At 35.8% G+C, this 25007-nt stretch overlaps 1 protein-coding gene across 1 annotated transcript in view; it reads left to right on the top strand.

The window, feature by feature from the left end:
* LOC134854609 (ubiquitin conjugation factor E4 A-like) overlaps positions 1–24797 on the top strand; it is a 214089-nt gene extending 189292 nt beyond the window's left edge. Inside the window, exons 4-21 of the mRNA XM_063870946.1 lie at positions 1078–1189; positions 1528–1747; positions 2090–2260; positions 4353–4511; positions 5718–5976; positions 6276–6477; positions 6720–6871; positions 10046–10199; positions 10691–10857; positions 12446–12667; positions 13697–13839; positions 17075–17212; positions 17764–17911; positions 20829–21127; positions 21535–21642; positions 22141–22286; positions 23674–23744; positions 24425–24797. Coding sequence (XP_063727016.1) covers positions 1078–1189; positions 1528–1747; positions 2090–2260; positions 4353–4511; positions 5718–5976; positions 6276–6477; positions 6720–6871; positions 10046–10199; positions 10691–10857; positions 12446–12667; positions 13697–13839; positions 17075–17212; positions 17764–17911; positions 20829–21127; positions 21535–21642; positions 22141–22286; positions 23674–23744; positions 24425–24706 — 3153 coding nt within the window. The 3' untranslated portion in view covers positions 24707–24797. The remainder of the gene's footprint in view (positions 1–1077; positions 1190–1527; positions 1748–2089; positions 2261–4352; positions 4512–5717; positions 5977–6275; positions 6478–6719; positions 6872–10045; positions 10200–10690; positions 10858–12445; positions 12668–13696; positions 13840–17074; positions 17213–17763; positions 17912–20828; positions 21128–21534; positions 21643–22140; positions 22287–23673; positions 23745–24424) is intronic.
* The last annotated feature ends 210 nt before the right edge of the window (positions 24798–25007 follow it).

The raw sequence follows: 25007 nt of genomic DNA, 5'->3' as shown, positions 1-25007 counted from the left end.
AATAGATATTTCTCTTCAAAAAGCTCTGATTCTACCCAAATAAATACGACCTACCAGAAATAGCTGGTCTTCGAGAAAACGCCTTTTTTAGAAAAGTTTTGAAATTTGACAAATACTTTAAAAAATAATAATAATTAATTTCTTCTTTTCAAAATCAGTGCTTATTCTGGATCCTTCCAGAAACCCATCTGAGGCTCTGATTCTACTACAAAAATATGACTTTCCAGATGTGGCTAATTTTCGAGAAAACGCCGTTTTTGTAAAAAAAAATTGAATTTTTCAAATACTTAGGAAAAAAGAATAGATATTTCTCTTCAAAAAGCTCTGATTCTACCCAAATAAATACGACCTACCAGAAATAGCTGGTCTTCGAGAAAACGCCATTTTGTTTTAAAAAATATGAAATTTTTCTAATTACTTACAAAAATACTTGCTGCGTAATTAGCTATATATATTTACACATTAACGTGCTATGTCTCAGTCAGTTTATACTGGGTAGACATTTAGTGGGCATCTAATTTGCCCTTAGTCTGTCCTCTTCAGATAATACGCACTTTTACCAAATATTAATGGCTTAATTTGTTTGATTTTTTTTTGTAAATGTACTTGTATGTCTGAACAAATAAATTTTTTCTTTCTTTAAATGTTGCGTTGATTTGATCGCCTCTTCTGAGAAGAAGAGGACTAAAACATCTCAATGATAAACTCAGTTGCCGATTTAAGCATTTAAGGATCATTTGTAATTGATGCTTAGGTTTATTGAAGTTAAAGATCTCGCCGTCTTCATCTCATTTTGATTTTCCAAACCTGTGATTTTTACTTGTGATTGCAATGAAAACCGGCATCGTTACTAAATACGGAGTTTCCTTGTTATCCCAAATCTTTAGTAGCATTATTAAAATGAGGTTTATGTAGTACGCGACAAGAATAAAAATAGGGGGGACCTTCATATCTGGTGGACCGAAAGTTCAGTAATTGTAAAAAAAATTAAGCGGAAAATTAGTGAGGATAGCTTGAAAATATCTTTCTAAAAAGAGGTTTGAAAATCGGATGATGTACGTACTGATGTTTCAATAGCCACTAGGAGTCAGCTCCTCCAAACAAGAGGAAGTCTGTGAAAATGACGTCATCACTTATATCTGCAGCTGTTACGGACGTCTGTGCAACTTTAAGCTACACACAACTAACAGTAATCAATTCAGTATTCAGTCACGGCCATATTTTTTGATAAGGTGTTAACAGAATCACGAATTGTCTTACTGTTTTTCTTATTTAAAAAATTATACAACAATCTTGAAAAATCAATTGTTTGAAGTTTTATTGTTTGAAATGTTTACTTAACACAAATTGTTTCCTATTTTGACAGATACACCTAATTTTAATCCTTTCTTCTTAACATTTTTTAAAACTGTTTTTCTTGTTGGTTTTTGGAGTAGAAAAGCCCTGGTTCCTCGCAATTGTCTTTTTCAAAGCTACCTCATTTAAAAAAAAGGTTACAAGAATTATAGCCGTGACTGTTCGATGAAGCGTCTATTTCGGCAACTCAGTTGTCATCCTGGACTGAAAATGTGAAGGAGAAGTTGTTCACTAATTGTGTCACGTGTCTGTTAACTCCGCCTGAACTGTACAGTGGGCAGAATTGTCAGCAGCAGTTTGTGGATGTGTTCACGGGAAAGGTGACGTCAACGGCCATGAATGAAGATGTGCTCAATTGGTTTCTGGCGGAATTTATTGACTTTGCTCAAAAGTGAGTTCAAAATCACTAGAATCTTTTTTTGAAAAAATCGAGTTTCGTTTGGGTTTTGATAGAGCTCAAAAGAACGAAATGGGAGCAAAGTCAACCATGCCCTGTTTTGCTTCCCTTAAAATAACAAGCTTCTTTAACTTCAACGATTTCTGAAATTGTAAAAGGAGCGAAAGTAGGTCGAAATTGAAAATATTTTCTAAACCCCAATCAAAAAAATTATTACATGCCGCACTTTCAATGTGATAGGCGAGACATTTTTTGTACAACACGTGTCAAGACTGCTGATATGTTTAGCTGTGTTAATGGTATTGACTGACAAGTTGGAATGGTTTTGATTGACAGGTGTGACATGTGCAGTCTCTCTGAACTGTTCTTCCCTATCTTCAACACCATCTCCTCCTCCCTCGCCCCCATTGACGTGTCAGTGTCTCTCACCATGCAACCTTTCGTAGACTTGATTGTGGCTCTTCTAAGAGACGAACAGATGTGTCTGTTGTTCATGCAATATCATCAGTCAGTCTTTTAGATTCATTTACGACCACTGTAACTAACCTCCCTCCCCCCACCACCCTATGCTTCTTAGACAGGAATATAAATCTCTATATAGGACTAATCAAATTTGTACCCTATAACGAATCTCTGCCATCTTTTGTAACATAAGAGGGGAAATAAGAGATCCGTACATTGTTGGTATCTTTTGCATTGAAGAGGAGTTGGCATTGGGTTGTGGTCTTGAAATTGAAAGTGCCTAGGATTGAATATGAACCAATATAGTTTTAGATAGTTTTTTAAGAGTCGATGAACGTAGTATGATCTTTTTCGCGGTATGACTCATGATTTCTTTCTAAGTTGAGCTCATTTTTTTTGTTAAAAGGAAAGTAAACTCAGCTATTGAAGAGTCACGAAAGTAAAATTCACGAAAAACGTGATCGACTTCTAGTTTAATTTTAAGATTTCCCAGCGGAATAAACAAATACCTATTGATCCAGTTTTCTCAAATTGGGTTAATTCAATAAAACTTTTAAAGTTTCAAAGGCATCTATTTTGCCTTAAAATTTCGAAAGTTGAGATTATTTCTAAAAGCAAGTTATTATCATTTTTTTCTGTTTACTTGCAATCATTGACTCTTTTCCAACTGTCGGTTGGCTATGTACTATCTTGCGAAAAAGTTTACCCAACTGTCCCCAATACTTAAAAAGGAGAGCCGTTTGTTTCTTACTAGCACAGAATGTTTGGACCACATTATCAAAAAAAAAGTGCGTCGTGTTGATAGAACTATACAAACGCGTAAAAATTTAGTGAATTAGGCATTAGTGATTGTCTTCAAAAATAAATTTACAAAAGAAAGAAATGCTTGCTTCATTATGAAACTTAACATAAGTGAAGACACTCTCATTTGGTCCAGAAGTAAAGCACGCTCTCCCGGAACATGAGGTTTAGTGTTCGAATCCCTGCCAGATCTGGTCTTTTTTATCTGCCTTTTTCGCTTTCGATAACTTTTTTTCGGGTTAACAACTAGTTTAACAGAATCACTCGAATCATTTTACCTTTGGTTCATATGAAATCTAAAGTCAGACGTTAATTCGCGCTTGTGGCGAAAACGCACCTGACCATAAAGACAAAGGTCAGTAGTTCGAATCCGTAAAGGACCTGTTTTTTTTTGTAAGCGGAAAATTGACTTCGTGTCAAAATTTTTGTCGGATTTGTTTGTCGGCTTAGTTACCGCAGCACGAAGTTTGCCGGTTTCGGGCATGTTTTACTCGAATGAATAATAACTTCGGTGTATTTCGGCTTGGGGCAAGTAATTGAGTTCCAAGATGTTTTGCCTATTTTGCTTGCTAATTTTTGATTTTTTTCATGCTGTTCATTAAAAAATTTTGAAAGTAGTTTTTTTGTAAATTCAAGGCGTGTTCTGTGCATTTAGTGAAGTGGTATGAAGTTCCGCTGCGCCTGTGTTCAAATTCCTGCTGCAGTTTGTAGTCTTACCAATTTTTATGTTGTATATTTATCTAATATTTTTAGCGTAAATGGGTTCGGTTAAATGGGTGATATAGGCCTAGTTAGCTCTTTTGATTTGCAAAATACATTGTCATGCTTTTGTTTTTCAAAAATAGAGCGTAATCTTCCAGTTTCAAAATTTCATAGCTCTTAATTTTCTATGACATCATTTTATTTTCTGCACAACTGGCGTTCAACCAAGTATTGTCGGCTAAGCTGCCGTTCGATTCATGATTTTGAATGTTTAAATAAGGCGGTTTATGTTTTTAAACATATTTTACACGAGAGAATTTTATAATTTTTGTAGACGTTGTTAGACGTCTGCTAATTTACAATGCTTTTTTTTGTTGAATCGAAAATTGTGCTGCTTGCTTCGCGTCTGTGTCGAAAAAAAAATACTTTTTTTTGTTAAAGTTTTAGTGATTTTATGGCACAAAAATGAAATGACGTTTCTATTGAGAGCAAAAATTTTGTTAAGTTTTATGTAACAAGAGTAGCATGAGACGTTTTCGAAGAAAAGTATAGATTAGTTTTCCTTTACTATAATAATAATATTAGCGCAGTTTATATCTGAAAGTATGTATCATCATTCTATTATCTGCAACAGGGAGCGAGACGCGTGGAGTGGTGGACTTCCAAACGTCTCTTCTCCAGTGGACTTCCAGACGTCTCTTCTGGGCAGATTGTTGGAGAAGTCGACTCTTGTGGCAGCACACACAAATGTAAACCTACTAGGCAACACTAACCTGGCTATTTATTTCTTCAGGTAAGCCATAATTTATATATTTTCTTGTCATTTAACGAAGTGAAGCCACTTATTTAGGTCGCGTGGGTTTTTTGTTAGTTTTTTACGATGCCCAATAGCAAAAAATTACAAATGCTGCGAAAAAAACAACAAATGCTGTGCTTGACTTCGGAATTCTATGGCTTCGAGATCAATTAAGAGTCGATGAATGTAGACTCTTATAGATGATGTCGTGATGATTTTTTTCAGGAAAAGTCTTAAAGTTTGTTCAGGCTCAATTTTATTTTTTCACGATTTGACTATTGATTTCTTTTGAAGTTCCGTTCATTTCCTTTGTTAAAAGGAAGGCAAACTCCGCTATCGAACAGCAAAAGCGTAAACGTCACGAAAAACGTGATCAAGTTCTGGTTTCGAAAAAGGGAATAAATTTTCAGATTTCCTAGCGAAATACACTAGTGGACGAAATTAAACGCAAATTCATGTTTTTAGTCTTTAAAATGCCTACCTTTAAGGACCATTCCGAACAACCTTTGCTTTGAACTTAAACAAAATTTTTAAATCGATAGACAGCAAATGATCTAAACAACCCTCTCTGAAAGTCTCAATTTTTAAATTGAAGCACTTACCATTTTTTGCGGGTCTAAAAATTCCAATTTTCATTGCCTGCGCTAGGTTTTGCATAGTGGTGAATTCTTCTCCAATAAGCGGAGTAAAAATGTTGTTCACGCGACATGAAACATTCTCAGCGAGAAAATTGAAATAATCAGTGTGACAACTTTACTAAACTTAGCTGTTTCTTAAGTTTTCACGCGAGTTGAAACTTATTGCGGATGATGAAAACTGGCATTTCCAGTCCCGGAAAAAACTGGTAAGTGCTTCAAATTAAAAATTGAGACTTCCAGAGAGGTAGTTCAGATCATTTTCTGTCGGTAGATTAAAAATTTTTGTTAAAACTTTATGTAAATATTGTTCAAAATGGTCCTCACACTTGGACATTTAAAAAGAAAACAATATTTGCGCTTAATTTTGTCCACTAGTGTATAAATTTTACTTATTGATTCAGTTTTCTCAAATGGAGTAAGTTCCATCGAAAAGGGTCAATCTGTTTTTTTAATTGAAAGATTTACGGTGGAAGTTAAAAGATCTGTTGGCTATGTTATGAAGTTTTAGATTGAGGCTATACTCAGGAGAACGCATTTAAATTTTTCTCAGTTTATGAATTTGTAGACCAAGTCAGTCGAGCAAATCAGACATTCAAAGGCAAGAACAGAATCTGCAAGCGGCCATGGAGAAAGTTACAACGTACGGCTACTCAGTCATTGGCAGACTCCTTGCCCACAAAAGTTGTGCATCGCGTTTCCACGCCTGGGTAGCCGACTGTATTCGCGCCAACAGGGCCAGAGCTACGTTACATGGAACCCAAGCTAGTGATTCTGAGTTTGCAAGTGACGGGTTCTTTCTAAATCTTGCAACTGTATGCATGAAAGTAAGTTTTTTTTGAATTCTGTAGCGTTATATTGAGGTTGTTTTATTTTTGCTCGAAACATTTTCATGAAAAACTAGTGTAAAGATGTGCAGTACCAAAGGATTTTTCGTGAAGTGATGTTGTTAATTCACGTTTCAAGTAATTTTTCATACGAAAGTGAAAGTAGACTTAAAACTTTGAAAATCATTTTGATACAAAAGTGAAAAAAGAATCTAGGCAGCTTTTATATGACATTAAGGTTGAATTTTGAAAATAGTTAAGCTCAAATTTGGAACAATTAAATATTGGTTTGGATTTAGGTAGTGCACAAATTCACTAAGCAGCATCCCTGTTCAGAGAAAGTGTTGAAGGTAGACCCCTCCTACTGCAGAGCCCCCATGCATATGAGTGAGGGGGAGAGGGACCTGTCAGGGGTGCACTTCTCCTTCCAGGAAGACACCTTCGTCACAAAGGCCCCCTCGCAGGAGGGAGACGAAGAGAGTTCGACAAACAAGCTGCCAGGTTGACAGTCTTTGGATTCCTAATTTGTACCCCAGTCTGAGGGATATTTTCTTCTCCCATTTTCACGCCAATTTCTAATATTAACCCTTCAAATAAAATTTCTGTTATAATCTGCCCTTACCTGAATTTATTTGAAGCGACTCTATGGTTAAAATTAAAACTTAATGATTAAATTAATTGGAATCTATTCCAGTTTCCCACCACCAGCATACATTTTCAATTAAAAGTTGTCCCTTGTTTAGTGAAGTCGAGTTACGAGCCCCTCACAGAAATGTTTTTCCTGGCACACAAAGTGTTCCACTTGGCTTTCTACAGGATTAATGCGAAATTGCAGGACCTCCTTAAACACCTGCGTCGACTGGACCAGGCCAGACAGGCAAATGCAAATGCACAGGTTGTTAATTTTTGTCCAGATACTTGAAGAGAAGGTTTGTCATTGACAAGAGCCACTGATGTATGTGTAAAAACAAAGATATATACACTTGTGGATTCGTTTCGTTTGGTTACATAGCAGTATTTAGACCACCGCGTATTCAGACTCGTCAGTATTTAGACAAATACTGTTTCAACCAATCATAACCGAGACAAAGAAGAAATTAGTAAATATTTATTATTTATTTTGGATTATTTGTCTTTTCTCGATTCTGATTGGTTCATACAGTATTTGTCTAAATACTGACGAGTATGAATACGCGGTTGTCTAAATGCAGGCTGCACTCCGTTTCGTTTGTTGCGCTTGCGATTAGCAAGGGTTATCTAAACGGAGGATAGACTTGTTTCCAGGCAAACAACTTGACCAACACAAACACTGAATCGTTTTCGCAAATCTGTTTCTTTTTTCAATAAGGATATTGTTTAAGTATTTCAGCATTTATACTCAATCGAGCGTTGTGTATTACTATGACTCAACTTACCTAACTGGCAAATGAATGTGCTCATTTGGTGATACTTTGCCACACTCACGATCTCTAGCATAGGAAATTTCATAGCATCTGTTCTCTGCTTCATTTGTGGCTAGTTTTTGACAATTGTTAAACGTCCGTGTTTGAGAGGGAAGGATGTGTGACTTCATATCTCGAAATCGCAGGTTCGAATCTGACATGTAGCAAGACTTTACTAATTTTAGGCCTTTTTTACCTTTTCTTATCTGTGCACAATTTGTCCTTTTCTCTTGCACAATTACCCTGGTGTTAACTAATACGGCTGGGGCGGCAAAGGTCCCGTTCGAATCTGACCAGGGCCCGTTTTTTTCACACGGTAAATTTTCCGGATCAAAAAAAATTCGGCCTATTATTTTTCTGCTTATGTTTTGTCGGCTTAGTTGCCACATCTAAGAATCGTTTATTTTAGATGTAAACGATTCTCTCTGCAGTTGCTATGAGCATTTTAAAAATCCGGCCGAGTTGAAATTTGTTTTTCTAATTGGTTGTAATTTACCAGCTCGATTTGTTAACTTTTTCATTGTTTTGTCTTTTTGTCGGCTTAATAATTTTCGGTTTAATTAATATCGAATTAGTGGCCTCTTATTGCGTCGTTTTTTCGGCAGGAAGGGTTTCTCCTCGGGTATTTTCGGCTGTGTTACCGCTCGGTTATTATAAATTCAAATCCAATCAACTATCTAGTCTAGAGGTAAAACAGCTGTTTTAGATAGCAAAGGTTGCGGTTTGAATCCGGTCGTGCCCTTTTTTTGAAACAGAGTTTTTGTTTTTCTGACTATCGTCCGTCTAATTATTTTTGTCGGCTTGGTTTCCCTAGCTCGATGGTTCAGCATTGTTCCGAGTTGCTGTAACCTTCATGCTTGAGACAAAAAATCCCGGGAGTTCGATTCCAGTTGAGACCTGTTTTTTTTTGCAAAAAGAAATTTTTGGCTAATTTTTTTCTGTTTGCTTTTTTCAACTGCTTAGTTTCGCAGAAAGGATTTTTCGAAAACTTGCCTTCTTTATAGCTATCTTAAAGCTCTTTGTAGAGTTTCCAATGATTGAGGCAATTTTTTAGCGGATATTTTGGTCCTTTGTTGCAATTTTTGACGAACGATTTTTTGAAGTTCTTTTTTTTTTTCATTTCTTTTGTGGTTGATTTTAATCATAGTCATTCATATTTGTATCGCAAGTGGTGCGACGCTCAGCTTCGCCTATGTTATGAAAACAATTTTTTTGTTTAAAGGGTGTGTGCTTAAATATTGTCAGCTTTGTTATCACTCCGTAAGTTTTGTTTTGGTGCTAATTTAAGAATACATTGTCGAAACCTGGCATGTTTTCCTCAAAATGAGTTTTCAAGACATGTTGGTAGATCTTTTTTTTTCGACCTGCGGCTTTCATCTCATTTGCTGTCTGGTGCTTTGACTTTGCTATAATTTTGTTTTGTGTTATAAAAGCAACCTTTGTCTTATCAGGTAATTTCTCTTTCTTGCAACCACTAATATTCGCTTAGCGAATATCCGTATTTTATTTTTTATGCTCAACATCTCAATGCAGTTTAGTTTTTTTGCTGTTTTTTTTTGTCAGACAAATTAGAATTTTGTCTTCAAAAATATCTGATTTTGATCAGAAGTTATGACGATTTGTTTTCATTAAGCATCGTTTTTCTTCGCCAAAAGCTTATTATTCTGTTTCGTCAACTTGTTTTTCGATTGTTGGTTCTGTAAATTTTCAAGTCCAAATTTTTATAGCCGTTTAGTTTCCATTTGGCGATAACAATTAGCCTTAGCTACATTCTATTAATTGAAGCGCATTCCTTGCTGCATGCGTTATTTATTAGATTACGTTCGATAGTAATGTGAATCAGTGGTTAATGCATAACGCAAGCGACGTTTGGTCGGAAGGTCCGAGTATCAAATCCTCTAAAGCTGGTGAATTCCGCATTTCAAATTCTTCCCCAAACCTTGTTTTCTTGATTTTTATGACTCCTTTTTGCTGGTTTTTGTTGCTTGTTTTTACGAAGTCCTGCTTGATTACTCTTATAAGCGCGGAAAGATTTAGCATTGATTTTTTTAATTGAATTTTTATATATATTTTTAATTTGTTCAAATTTTAAATTGATTTTTTAAAATTATTTTCAAAAAGTGATCGTTTCTGTCTCTATATTGTTCATTTCAACGAAGGAGGCGTGGAAGAACTTAATGTTCGGGGATGTTTGTCTACCTAAAATGCGGTAACACAGATGAATGTTAGTGGAGATTGACTGATATGTGACTGCTTTTTAAGTCGTGATTTGAACGGTATTGAAAAAATATTACTCACTTGCCTGTGATCGGAACCTTCTATGCTTTTTGAGCACCAAATATCTTTTCTTTGACAAAAAGAAACTGTTTTTAAAATTTTGTGCAGCGTGAATAACGATCAATGCAGAAAGCAGCATTACGGTACCGAGATGACCATAAACGACATTTCTGTACAGCGCTTAATTGTGTGTAACAAGCACTGAATCAGTAAAATTTCTTCCTTTTACAAGTGATTGGGGAAAATGGCCCGAACAGTTCTACTGTGTAATTTAAATTCATTTTACAATTCTTTTAGAAATTTCAAATAACAATCAGTGGAATAGGATTGACAAGGGTACCTTTGTTTAGAGTTGGATCAACAAGTACGACCAGGCACTGGTACGATTCTTTTCAATCAGAGTGGCCCTGAATGAGCCCATGTTCACCACTCTGGCCATTGACTTCCTCAAGACATCCAGTGTGATGCTGTGCCACTACGCACAGACGGACTCCAGAGACGAAGGCACGAGCTGTGGTGTCCAGCAGATAAATAACTATTTTAAAATTTGTTCAATTTAACCTGTGATACTAGAAGTAGTTGTCGAGTGAAAAAAGTCTTGAGCTGCTTCTTCTTTCAAGTGTCAAAAAACGAAGTGATTGTCGCTTATATAGTTTGATTTTTTGTGGTTTGACTGGTTTTTTTTTCTAAGTTCAGTTCTTTTCCTTTGTTAAAAGGTTGGCAACCTCCACTAGTGAACAGCTAAATTGTAAAGGCAACGAAAAACGCGAATGACTTTTAGTTTTGAAAGTGGACTTCAGTTTTTTTGAATTCTCAGAAGAATGAAAATTATATATTGATGCGGTTCTCCGTAAATGGGATAGCTTCAAGAAAAAGGTGCCGGTCATTTTGTTTATCCTTGATTTTTTATTTTATACGTTAACAGTATCACATTCTAATTAAAAGTATTAAAAATAATCACCATGATGGACATCATTGTGCTGTATTGCTTGAAGGGAGCATTCTGATGGCACCCCGAGTTGAACAAAGAACTCCAACAAGTGGACTGAGCCTTCTCAGTTGTTTTCCTGAAATTGTGGTGGAGAATATCTCTGAGTTTATTCTCTACAACAGGAGATTCAACGAGGGAGATATCACGCCACCGGTGCTAGCTGATTTCCAGGTTAGGCAAGGTTTATTTCAACGGCGATCTTGTCGGAAGTAGACAGTAAATGGGAACCCGTTGAAAATTCGCTTGAAAACTGAAAGCTTATTTGTTCCGACCATTGAAAATCGGGATGAACTTTGTATTCGGGTTTTAGTTTGTGTTTTAGTTTTTTTTTTCATTCATATTTAGTTAGCACAAATATTTACCGGAATGAAATGATTGATAAATTAAACTAAAGCCCTTTCAGTCGTGTTGACCCAGTGTCGAGAAAAACAGGTTTATACTTTTTGAGTTTTAGTTGAATTATGAAAAAGTAACCTTTTATAGTCGTTTAGGCTAATAAAGCGTACTTTTACTTAAAGGAAAAACTTTTTTTGGAAGTTTCAAGCTCTTCCCTGTCAATACAAGTTTTATACAACAAATAAAAATTGTTGTACAAAAAATAGTTTTTGTTTGTCATTGATTTTTTTTGAGGAAAAATGCTGTCGATACGCCTAATTCAAATACTTCGACGTGTTTCTATATTTCACTAATCTCACTACGCACTAAAAAGTAATTTGAAGAAAACAAAAATGCAAACACCTTTTTGTAATTTTTAAATGAATGTGGTCGGAACATTGTGCTACTTGCACAGCAACTGGCTATCCTTGTTTCAACTCATGTTTGCTGCACACTATGGTAATAGTATAAAGTAATTTACTACCCTTCCTATCGGCAGGGGTTTTGAAATCGGGTATAAGGTTTTTTCCCGTAAATAACTCACAAAATGGTCAAAAAAATGGTACATGTAGGTTAAGTTTATAATGAATTCAAATGTTTTTGCGTGTCGTGGCCTGGAAGTAACGTATACGCTTGGGTAGGCAAAGGTGCTGGGTTCGAATCTGACAAGAACTGTATGTTTTTCAAAATGGAATTATTCCGTTTCGAACAAAATTTTCGGCTTATTATTTGGCTGCTAAGTTGCCACAGAGTAGAATTTTTTTTGGCTTTACGCATACAATAGGTTTCGGCTTATATTGCAACGTCTTAGTGGCCTCATATTGTTTCATTTGACGGGAAATAAAAGTTTTGTGTGTGCTTTGAGGGCGAGGGCGACTTATGAACGTTTTATAAGTCAAGTCTTGTTGATTTTTTTTCAGCTTAAAAGGCTTCTGCTCCGGCATGTTTTTGTTTTAAAACTCTTCTTTTTTTGGTCTTTAATCGTCGATTAAAACTTCATCGATTTGTTTTTCTGTTTAACGGCTTTCTTGTTTTGTATCGCAAGTGGTGCGAAGCTCAGCTTTGCTGTGTTATACATCAGCTTTAATTTTTTTTTGAAATTGGTGTTTATTACAAGGGGGGAAATCTCTCATCGGCGAAGGACCCAAACTTGGTCCACCAATCAGAGCTCAGTATTCAAAAGCTCTAAAGAATGGAGCGATAATCGCTGTCAGCTTTTGACAGTTTGAAGGGCATTGATTGGTTCATAATATTCGCGCATTCGATCCTTTGCGCATGAGAATAGCCCCCTCTAAAAATTCGTTCAATTAATGGACGACTAACGAAAATTTCATATGCTAAAACGGTAAAAGATAAAGATGATTTCTGTCTTCTGTTTATTCAGGCGTTCTTCATTATGTTCATGGCTCACAAAGAGAGGCTAACGAATCCGCACTTGAGGGCCAAACTGGCAGAGTGTCTGGAACTGACTCTGGCCCACGATGACTTCGAGTCCAGGCAGTCGGGTGGTAGGAGCATTGCGATCGGACGCAGTCTGGATGCGAAGAAGGCGGAGGGATTCCAGAGCATCCCTTTGAAAGACAGTGTGGCATACGCCATTGTGAAGGTTAGTGTCTGCTAAGTTTTATGGATCTGGTTATTGTTCCGACCATTTGAAAAATGTGGAAGAACTTTGTATTCGGGAGTGTTTTAGTTTTTTCTTTTTGTTTTCCATGAAAAATCAGTTACCACAAATAATTATCGGAATGGGTCGATTAAAGCCCTTTCAGTCGTGATTTAGAAAAAAAAATAAAAGTTCTGAATTTTTTTTTCAGTATCGAGAAAAACCTGTTAGAAATTTTTGATTTTTGGTCTATTTTGTGCAGGCTTCTAATAGCTTATTTATGCTCAACTTAAGCCGTGAAAACTAAGTCTTAATCGAGTAAAAATTGTTTTGGTAATTAAAAACCTGAAAATTTTTTAAAAATTCTGTAAAACAATTTGAAAATTTTTTTGTATTTGTTTTTCGTTTTTCTTTCATTTTTCTACAAAAACTGTTTTTCATTTATTATGACTGTCTGTCGACTATGCTAAGTTTTTTTTTTCGTTCAGATCATATTATCACACCACGCAGAAAAAACGACGCTAATTTGTATTTTTAAAGAACATCGGAACATTCTGTGCTACTTGCACAGTAACCGGCTATCCTTGTTTTTCATGTAGTTATGTCTGGTGGTTTTTTGTTTTTCTTTCAGAATTAATTCTGTATTGATTCAATCAATATAAAAAGTTTCATTAATCAGCTTTATTAAGAGGCGATGAGCGTAGTTCAGACTCTTATTTAGGTCGCGATGTCAGAGTTTTTTTTTCAATTTGTTGTCTGTTGGCTATGTTTAGACTTATTACGCTTGCGATTAGCAAGCGTTATCAAATCGGAATAAAGACTTTCCAAACAATATTTTACTTGGTGTTTTTACAGTATTTTTTTTTGTTTTTGAGCGCTTTTGACCGGTAATCGGAGAAAGTAGGTTTTAAGAAATTGTATTTCATTTTATAATTGATATTTTCGCTTAATTTTTTTGTATACTTTGGCTGTTGTGATCAATGTACTCTAGTTCTTTGTGGACATTGTACTCTAGGTCTTCATGTACTCTAGGTCTTTGTGGACATTGAGCAGAGTGTGAGCGGAGATGAGATCCACTTTGAGCAGAAGTTTATGTACCGCAAGCCCATGATGAAGATGCTGGACATCATGTGGACCATACCACACTTGAGAGCCACCATGCAAAACATGGCCAGGTAGAACTGCTTTTGCGCACGTGATTTTAATCACGGGATAAAATCCCATTGGATATAATCCCCCATACGACCATAGGCCAAAGCCCCCCAGTATTTGTTTTACTATACCACATAATAGTATTAGGCGAAACTACAACTCGGAAAGTTTAAATCAAATCTAAAAACCATCAATATAAATATGATTATAGTAGAATCATAGACAGAACTTAATGATAAAGCGATCTAAATTTAATGATAAAAGTGCCAGATTAAGAGCGTCGGTTTTCAAATAATTGATCTCCATATAATTGGCCGTTGAACATGCAAGCTGTTTCTTACACCGTAAGTTTCCTTCCTAGCGTGCGGTGAAGTTTTTCGAGAGCGTTGTTAGTTCACTGCAAGCTTTCATATGTTCAGAAATAGACATTCCGCGTGTCTTCGTCAAGCCTGGCCTTCCTTTGTGAAGAATTTTGATCTTCATCTCCGATGAACGTTTCCTCAGAGTAATTAAAATGCCCAACCAACCTTACTAAATACTAGCGTCCATTCGTTTTAGCTAGAGCCAACAAGTTCATCAGACATATCTACTTTCATCCTTAGCATAAAGGATAAGCCTTCTTGTGGCCCAGATGGTATATCTAGCACCGCTCTTAAAATAATTGAACCCATTCTATCTCCCTACTTTGCCAAAATTTTTAATAAGTTTATTGAGAAGCTGTATATATCTGTTCTTTGTAAGGTTGCATAAAGGTAGCAAATTAGATAACAGTAATAATTATAGACCGATATCGCTGCTTAACATTGTAAGCAAAAGTCTCGAACGCTTCTCCACGACAGATTAGTCCATTTTTTAAATTCAAACTCTGTGTTTTGTAAGGAACAGTTCGGGTTCAGCAATGGAATGTCAACTATTGATGCATCATTCATGTCAACTATTGATGCTCAAATGGTTAATGACCTTCAAATCAGCTATTTGACCAAAGAACAGCTGAGTGGTGTTTCTATTTATCTTAAAAAAGCGTTTGACACACTAAATCGCCAGTTTTTGCTTTGTAAGCTTGAGCGATACGGGATAAGAGGATTGCCTCTCGCTCTTATTAAAGTTTTTTTTTAGCTGACCGAAAGTAATATGTTAGCTTAGGAGACTTTAATTTATCTTTCAAAAATTTAGCATGCTGTTTCTCACCTATATAAGTGATCTGGCTGGGATATGCAAGAAATCTACACCTATAGTTTTTGCTGATGATACAGCTATCATTGGAAGATCAAAGAATGGTCATCTCAATATGGTTTTACGCGCCGTATCAAATTGGATGTCCGCCAATCATTTAATGCTGAATAGTGGAACGACAAAAATAATCAGTTTTTCAAAGTGTCATTTGTTAATGAACAAGAAGTTTCTCTGAATAGTCTTATAATAAATATCTTGGGTTGTTTGACGATAACCGACTCTCGTTTGAGAATCATGTAAACTTTGTTTTGAAAAGGCTCTCAAGTTTTTGTGGTTTTTGCACCAAATGCGAACTGTGTTCCAGTATAATTTTTTCATTTAACCCGTCAATCATTAAATTGTTATAGTTTCTGGGTGCACTACTGGAAGTAATTTAAATTAAATTGTCAAAATGAATTACCGTAGTCGTTTTATTTGAAAGTTTCCCTGAAAGCGTTTGTGAACTGATGGTTGATAATAAGTTAACTACTATGATCGAGTTATATTAATATGAGCTCTTTAAAGAGATAACTAAGCAATTAAATGAATCCATTTTAAAAAGAATCATGTAAATCTTCGATCGTCATGGAAAGAAGGTAAGGTTCAACACTTTCGGAGCTCAGGCATTAACTATATTCTTCAATCCAGATTGGTAAAAATGTTTAACTTTTTAAATAAGATGCATTTATTTGATAATGTTGATGAGATCCAAAATAGCTGCCAAACTAACAAATTTGTTCATAATGTTTTCGATAATTATATACTAAATAACCAAGAGCTGCATGAACTAATTTGATTTCTGCGTTAATGTGTTGCATCATACAAAAAAATCTACTTTTCTATGGACTAAACCCATGGTCTCAGATCCGGTCATGCTGCTAGACGATTAATTTCGCTCTGTTGGTTTGGTCCCTGTCCCTATTTTAGCTCCCCTCGAGCTTATTGGAGCATACTGCAGTAAGGAGAAGCATGAACACGTTAAAGGATCTGATGACCGGGTGCTAGGAATGACTTCGTCTCTAGATTATCGGCAGTATCATTAGGTTCCTTTGATAGTTCGAGAGTATTTGGACTCAAATCATAAAAGATTTGATGTAACAACGAGATGATCAACAAGGAGATGATTACGAGATAAAATGATAAATGAGAATTTGATTAATTACTTTTTTATCTAGGTCTAGAATCGTAAGGGCCTAGTGTCTAACGTTGGTCCTAGGCGGGCAAAAATTTATTGACTATAAAAATGAATTGCTGAAAATGTCATTGATAATGTCCGCTGGCATTTTTTTAAATTATTTAATTAATTAAGAGCAATGAACGTAGTGAGTACTCTTATATAGATTTGGTGATTTTTTCCAGGCTTACTGGCTTTTTCTTGCTGATTCGATCTCTAAGTGCCCATTCTCATTGAATTGAATTAGCTGACTCTTATTTCTTCAAATTATAAATTAATTGCTTTGTCTTAAATGGAGTGGAATTTTTGATTGAACAATTCGCCCGTGTTCTACAACGTGAACAAAGTTTTCAGTCTGAAAGCAAATGTTCAGTTGTTAGATAGCGATTTAAAATGAGTCTCAGCAAATTGATACTGTGCCTATTAAGTAAATACTTAACGTGGGGTTATATCCGTTGTTACTCTTCGACCAATGAACCCCAAAACAATATTCAATTGTCTTACAGGTCAGAGGTTTCAACATCGTAGAAAAGGATAGTTTTTCTAGAAATGGAAAAGAATCAACAGTTAAGGAAAAATCTGGTAGGTGGTATACCAACATGCCGAAAATAAGATTACCATTCCAACAAGCCGAAATTGTCACTGTTGTTATGAAATTTTTACGTAAGTCGGTTGTAATTTTGGCTTAAGTTATGTTGGTTTAAAGACATTGCCAATTCATATACTTTTTGAGTGTCCGTTGCGGACGAGCTCTGTTTGAAAAAGCATAATACGTAAATTCGAGCAAGTTGTTAATTAAATTACCCAATTATATATACGCTATAGGGTTACTTCATGCGCAGTATATGAGACGAGACAGAGATGTGATTTAGGGAGGCAGTTGAGCATATAGAGGCGGCCAGTGTGCCTGTGTTTGTGCGCTTCATCAACCTCCTCCTCAACGACTCCATATTCCTGTTAGACGAGGGCATGCAGTACATCACTCAGATCAAAAACATGGAAAGGGAGAGGTAATGATGCAGTTCGCTAAGGCTTGTTTGTACACTTCTGTCTTTTTAAACTAGGATTTGAAATTTTTTTTTTGTTTTTTTCTAAGTTGAGTGTTTACGCTAGCGAGCAGCTAGTGTTTTAATACGAACCTTCTTTTTTCTCTAACCTAACTCGCAAGTAAAAGTGTTCATTAAAAGTGTAGCAATGGAAATTTCATAGCATCTGTTCTCGGTTTTGTTTGTGGCTAGTGTTTGATGGACTAAGCGTCCGTGGTGCAGTGCTTAGTGCGTCAGACGCATTTTTTCTTGCACTTTTTAGAACTCTAGAGCTGCTTTTTGTCGTGCTCTCCCTAGTTTTTGCGAAGCACAGCTTCGCCTCTGTGTTTAAATATTAAATGAAAATTAATGGTTTCCTGAGGTTATTGAGACTTCTGGTAGCTATATACGGTGATTTTGAAATTAGAGGTTTCTATCCATTGGTTGCTTCCACCGCATTTGGTGTCCTGATGTTTCGGCCTAAATGGAGTATGTTTTGAATTAATGTTTGACCTTTTATTTGTTGCCATATGCAGGGAGTCTGGAGAGTGGGCTCGTTTGGGACAGCTGGGAGGGATGCAAAGGGAGGCGAATTTGAGACAGCTGGTGCACATGGCCAACTTCCACTGTGTGACGGCCACAGACATCGTAAATTCACTCACACTCATCACACACTCCATACAGGTCAGTCAAGTTCAAAGTCAAAGTTATGAATTACTATGTGTATCTATTGTTTCTATATCCGTCGGTTGTTCTTCGTGTAACATTGGTTGCTTTGTTGCTAGAAGTTAAGAGACAAAGTCTTCAGAAGTCAATGCTAAACCATTAACAAGAAGGTCTTGTAAGCGACAATCGTAGGACCTCAATCAGCTAAGAAATGGAGTATGTTGTTATTTTTGTACTAAGTACTGAGTTTGCAGCGGTTAGGTTATCAGTTGTGACACTGATTAGTTAAAACTAATTTAAGGCTCACTATTTTTAGATGCCTAGTTTTGTTCATGACGTTAAATCGTGATGCGTTTGCACCTTTAAGTGAGACCATTTCTAATAAGTAGAGTGTCTACTAATACTTCAGTTACTGCGTGTGTGAAGCTATTCAGAGTTTTGATTTTCTGTGACTGCAGTAATGAGCCACAAAAAATAGATCTTTCAGTTCATTCGGTCTTATATAGGTCTTGTTGATTGTTTTAGGAAAAAGTCTTAAAATTTGTTCACGCTCAAATTTGATTTTTCGCGGTTTGACTTGTGATTTCTTTTAATTTCAGTGCATTTCTGTTTTTAAAATGAATTCAAACTCCACTATCGAACAGCAAAATTGTAAGGTCACGAAGAACGTGATTAAATTCTAATTTCGAAAATGGAAATTAGTTATCAGATTTCCCAGCGAAATGAAGGTTTTATCTATTGATCCAATTTTCTCAAATTGGGTAAATTTTAACTAAAAAGTGTCCATCATTAATTGTTCCGCAAATTCAAGGAGCTTCAAGACCATCATTTTTTTCTTAGAAATTTAAAAGATTTTTGAAAAAGCAGGTCGTTTTTTTTCTAGTTTGCTTGCGTTCATTACTCTTTTCCAACTGTCAGTTGGATATGTTCCAAGCATTGCCAAATTAATACCATATTCAATAGCTGGATAAAAGCAGGTCTTATGAAAACAGGTTTTCACTAGCCATCAGCGCAGTGTATTACTACGAACCTTCTTTTTTTTCTAATCTAACTCGCATATAAAAGTGTTCGTTATAAGTGTTCACTTATTTGTAAGTTTCACTGTAGCATTGGATATTGCATAGCATCTGTTCTCTGCATTATTTGTGGCTATTGTTTGGTGACAATTTAGCGTCCTTGGCTGAGTGGTTAGTATGTGCGACCAGAAGTGTTGAATGGGCGAGGGGGTATTTTTTACTCATTTTTAAGATTTTTTTGTATTTTCTCAAAAAAAGCTCAATCGAATCAACATCTAATGAGTATATCTTCTGGTGCCTATTAGCTACGCCCTGTTTGTCGAAAGCGACACTTTCAAATCTAAGATTTTTGATTCGGTAGGAGTCATCCCTGTATGAATCGCTACGCCCTAGTTATGGCCACAGAAATGTCCAGATTTAGAATTTTTAACCATTTTTGGGATGTTTTTCAGTATTCGAAATACTCTACTAAACTAAGCTCAATAGTTAAACCGAATGAAAAGGTTAACATTTTTTTGGTGCTAAAGTGATTGTGCCCAATCTGAGTCAGATTGCCCAATCTGAGTATACGGAATTAATCGAAAGAATAGGTTTTGTGAATCTTCTCTACACAAGTTTTCGATAAAAGAAGTTATTGCTTTAGAAAATGTACAATGTTTGAATTACCGTTTTTTGTAAACTTGTTGACTTTCTAGAAAATTACCCTGGCAAATCTGAAATAAAAGGTTTCTATCGAAAAAAAATAAAAGGTTTTATCTAAAACTTAGGGCGTTGCCCTAAGTTTTAGATAAAAGAAGTTATTGCTTTAGAAAATGTACAATGTTTGAATTACCCTTTTTTGGAAACTTGTTGACTTTCTTGAAAATTACCCTGGCAAATCTGAAATAAAAGGTTTCTATCGAAAAAAAAATAGCTGTAGGATTTTTCTGCATGAGGGACCTAAGCGCTACTTTTTTGTAGAAAAACATTTTTGACTTAAAGAAGATTTTTCTTTTGAAATTTCGACTGTTTTTCTGAAGACTTTTGTCAAAAAGTACCCTGCCAAATCTGATATTAAGAATACAATTGAAATAGCAGGTTTCTTTAAAACTACGTTGCCAAATTTCAGTCGAAGGTTTCGTTCGAAAGAGCAAGTGTTAGAGATTTCCCTTGCATAAGCGGGCTACCCGCTAAGGGCTCAAATAAAGGCCCAATATTTGTCATTTTGATGCACTTTTTTATACTTCATTCAAAGAACTATAGTCATAAACGATGTCCAGTTTTTGAAATTTTGACTGCTTTTAATTTTTTTTCTCGAAAAAAAAATCCTTTGAAATTTGAGATTAAGAGTTGAATTTAAACTGAGCCTATTTTTCCCAAAACAAAACACTAATTTTGGGAAGTTATAGTATTTTAATGTCTTTGGTATGCTCAAATTGCTTCAATTATGTGGTATTCTGCGATATCATTCAAATTTGAGGCTTTTATGCTGTAATTATGCGGAATTATGCTGCGCATCTTTATTCCAAGGCTGCTTGGCTATTTGAGTCGGCTTATCTCCACGTGACCGTGGCAGAGATGCGTGTATGTGAGGCTCTTAAACTAGAGGTAGGAGGTTTCATTCCAACCCTTTGAAATAGTTTTTTGATGGAATTTTTGCTGTATAGCATTGACAATTTAATAGCAACTGTAGCTGCTTCAGTTGTAGCTGTTGTAATTTTTCAAGCGAGAGTGGAGCAGATGCGAGGACGTGATATTTCTTTTCTCCAGGACGGAAGATAGATTCCAGAATGTAGCTGAAGTTTTATTTTTTAAGGTTAATTATTACCTTTTTTTCCTTATTTCAGTTTTTTTCCCTATTTGAGTTTACTCGCTTGCGTTTGCGAAGTGCAGCTTCGCATCTGTATCTCAAAAAATAATAAGTAGGAGTATTTTTGTAGGATCTTTTCCTCCACTCCACCTTCGTGCACAGAGTGGCATCCATGTTGAATTATTTCCTGAACAAACTAGTGGGTAGTGAGAGGAACAACCTAGCCGTGAAGAGTGCACTTACAGGAACCCAAGTTCAATTCAAGGCCAAGAAACTGGTCAAGGATATCTGCTATATCTACAAGAACCTAACTGAAACCAGTCCATCGTCATCATCCGCAATCACCGCTCCTCATGATTCCCTGGAGAATAGTGAGAATGCAAAGGTGTTGGCGGCTGCAATTGTCCGAGATGCGAGATCCTATTCCAGGTGAGTTTTTTAGTTGTTACTATTTATTCACTAGAGAAACGGCCAACATATGAGCAGTCCGGCTCCTCGTGGAGTACCGCTGATGTGCTACTGCTTAGGAACTACAGGCTGCTCTTTTTGTTTATTTTTCTGGGCGTAACATTGTTGCCTCGCCCTTAGACAACGAGCAAAGATCTTGATAGGTCTCTAACTACCGACGTTTCGATTGATATGCGGATACCTTAGCCACTTCGTATTTGCTCCTCTGAGTATAACGAGTAGTTGGAATTAAAGTTGGAGCTTTTGAAAAAATTTAGAGAGTTATATGATCAAGAATGCATGTCGTGAGCTTTGTCTGAATTTTTCTTCTAAAAATTCTCAAATTTAGATTTTTGTGATGTTTATTTTCTATTGTTGATTTTGTTTAGTGGTCTGTTCGTGAGTGCAGTGGAGGTGTTGTACAAGATCAGCACCAGCAGAGAAGAGGTCGAGGGAGAGGTCACTCAACAACTCATAGACTCCATCCATCAGCTAGGGTCTGTAGAACAAGTTACTGACCATGACAAAATTCGTTTTTTTGCACCTTTACTGTCACACCATCTACCACACATAGAGACATAATGTTTGATGATAAGTTTTCCGTTATTCGTAATAAGGCAACTCTAATCTGACTTCCCTCATGTCTTAACGCAATTTTGGTAGAATAGATTTTGAAATATGCGATAGAGCACGCTTATGACGATATAAAAAACTCGTTAATGACTCTGAAAATTGCTTTTACAACAAATATAAAAAATTTTGAAGAGGCATATTTTGTGGTAACTGGTTAAAAAATTTGTTCTGCGAGTTTTTCAGTGTTTGCTAACTTTTTTTAACGTCATGGTGCACTCGTCGTATAGTTGTTGTATCGCAATTGGTGCTAAGCTCAGCTTCGCCTCACTGTTGAAATATTTTTCGGAATCTTTCCGAATATGTATACTGTAGACAGTTTAGGTTCTTTATGCTTATGGTGTCGAGTTTTGTGTGTTTTGTAGACAATTGTGCAAGAGTGCGGAGAGTGAGTTGGAGGTGGAGGACGATGACGTCACAGATGCTCCCGAGGAGTTCCTGGATCCCATCATGAGTGTGCTGATGCTGGACCCAGTCACTCTTCCTTCCAGTGGAACCACTTTAGACAGAGGTAGTTAGATTTATCGAGACGTAATTAGTTTTTACATAATTCTCGAGAGGCTAGAAGTACGAACGCCTGCCACGTGATGTTCATTTCCCATTTTAAAGTAGAGCTTTCAGGAATTTTTAGAAATCGAAATTGAATGTGTTAAATTTTTTTGCTGTTGTTTTTAAGATTAATGAACGTAGTGAGTACTGTTATATAAGTCTTGCTGAAATTTTTGTTTTTTTTAAGAGTAATGAACGCAGTGCGTACTCTTATATAGGTCTTGCTGACTTTTTTAAGTTTTTTTCAGGAAATAGTCTTTACACTTGCGAAGCAAAGTGTTGTAGTATGAACTTTCTTTTTTTTTCAACCTAAGTCGCAAATATTGTTGCGACTAAGTTGCAAATATCGTTGCGACTTAAAGCATCAATATTTGCTGCAGCGAATTTGTTGCATCGAATTGGCATGTCAGCTTATTTGTTGCACCTTAACAGCTTATTGATAGCATGTGGTTTGACATTCGAATAGTTATAAGTTTACACAGTTGATGCATTTTTAATTCAAGTGAACCGAAAAAGCTATTTGTTTCAAACAACATAACAATAATGAAATCTCGATTTCAGAAATTTTCTAACTCAATATATCTCACAATTTTTTGAAATGCATGATTTGCAATTTATTACATGCAAAATTGTACTTTTTTTGGACTTGGTGCTAATTTTGCTGCATCTAATTGACAATTTATTAGCATGTGTATCTGCGTTATTGATGGGTAGTTTTTGGGCATCCGTGGATGAATGGTTAGTGCGTGAGACTCAAGTTTGCTATGTCGCAGATTTTTGATAATTTGAGTTTTCCGAAGCCTCGAGTTTTTGCAAATTCGAGGCTTATTTCTACTTCTTCCTGTGTCACATGATAAAGCTGCTTTTTGGTCGTGTTCTTCGCCTCTGTGTAAAATTTCTTCATGCTTAATTTTGATTTTTCGCGATTTGACTTGTGGTTTTTTTTAAGTTCAGCGCTTTTCTATTGTTATAAGGAAGGCAACTGCACTGTTATAAGGAAGGCAAAATTGTAAAGGTCACGAAAAACGTGATCGACTTCTAAATTCGAAAATGGAAATAATTATCAGATTTTTCAGCGACATGAAAGTTTTAAATATTGATCCAGTTTTCTCAAATTGGGTTCATTTTAACATAAACATTCACCATAAATTGTTCTAAAAATTCGAAAAGCTTTAAAGGCCATTTTATTTTTCTTCGAAATTCAAAAGGTAACGAAATTTGGGCTATTCACGGACCGTAAATTTTTTGGGTGTGACGAAAAAAATTTCAAGAGTAGAATGTTTTTCATCATAAGAGACATCAAACTTCCACCTAGCAAAATCATTCGTTATTGCACAAATGTGTTGCAGGTACAATTGCGAGGCATCTTCTGACAGACCAGACTGATCCTTTCAACCGACAGCCATTAACCATGGAACAGGCGAGTTCATGTTAAATTATCGATCTGATTTATTTTTTCGCTGTCGCAATCGCACGAAAGCAATGATAGCTTTTCTGTTACCTCGACCAGTATGAAACGACTGCTCCAAACTTAAGAGGAATGAATAGCAAAATATTTGGATAGACAAAACGAAAAGCAACCAACCGATTCTGAAAAAAAAATATTGCTTCCAAATTAGTAGTTTAAAACGATCTGGTTATTAAGCACTGTTAAACTAGCTTTAGCGTGCTAAAAATTTCAAAAACTGGTACTTATCTATTTTAATTGCCCAAGCGAGCTATCGAGCGTAGTATGTTATTAGGAATCCTCTTTTCTAATCTAACTTGCTACTGGAAGGTACTCATTTGGTGGCGCTTTTGCTACATAATATTGGAAATTTATTAGCATCTGTGTTTTATACTTCCTTAACGTTTCCCAATTAGCATGCGACCATTGCGCAAATGAGAGGACGTGAGACTCGTCATTTGCGGGGACTAATCAGGGGTTCAATTCCGGCGCATGAAAAAGTTTTCTTTAATACTAATTTTAACCTTTTTCCTTACTTCTCTTTTAGAGCTACTTTTTGCCCTTTGTTTGTTAATTTGAGCTTCGCCTCTGTCGTAAACTTGTTTGAAACTCGTCACTACTACATGATAGTATAATAAATTGTCTCTATTCAGGTGCAACCAAACAAGGAGCTCAAAGAGAAAATAGAAGAGTGGCTCAAGCTCAGAAGAAACAACAGAATGACTAAAGAGACATCTAACATTAACGAAAAACCACAGCTAAACACAGAAACAGAAAGTGACATGGCTAATTTGATAAGCATCAAGAAGAGCGAACCAGCAGAGAAGAAAATTAATCTCGATGAAGGAGCGAGTAACTCTGGAGAAGAAGGATCTTCAGCTGATCAGAACTCGAACTTGACTATTGACTATTCCCCGCTGGATAATTTAGATTAGACGTAAACTTAGCAAAAAATATAATATGTTTTTATTAATTTATCAAGCAAATTGTGTCTTATTATATATGGGACAGTTTTAGTATATTTATGACCAGTGTTTTTTTTCTAAAATAAGCGAGAATTTTCTGCCAATTTTAATGAAAAAGTAGCTTCAATTCAATGTTTTTAGTGTGGTCAGTATAGTCTGAAGTGTTAAAAATAGGAAGATGTTGCATTTCATTATCTGTTAGCAGCACAAATTCTATAGCATAGACCAATTTATAGCATATGATTCATTGTGGCTTATTCTCAAATGTGTG

This window comes from Symsagittifera roscoffensis, chromosome 9, assembly GCF_963678635.1.
Source record: "Symsagittifera roscoffensis chromosome 9, txSymRosc1.1, whole genome shotgun sequence".
Classification (NCBI taxonomy): Eukaryota; Metazoa; Xenacoelomorpha; order Acoela; family Convolutidae; genus Symsagittifera; species Symsagittifera roscoffensis.
Note: the sequence above shows the minus strand (reverse complement) of the source record. Positions and strands in the feature narration are given on the sequence as shown.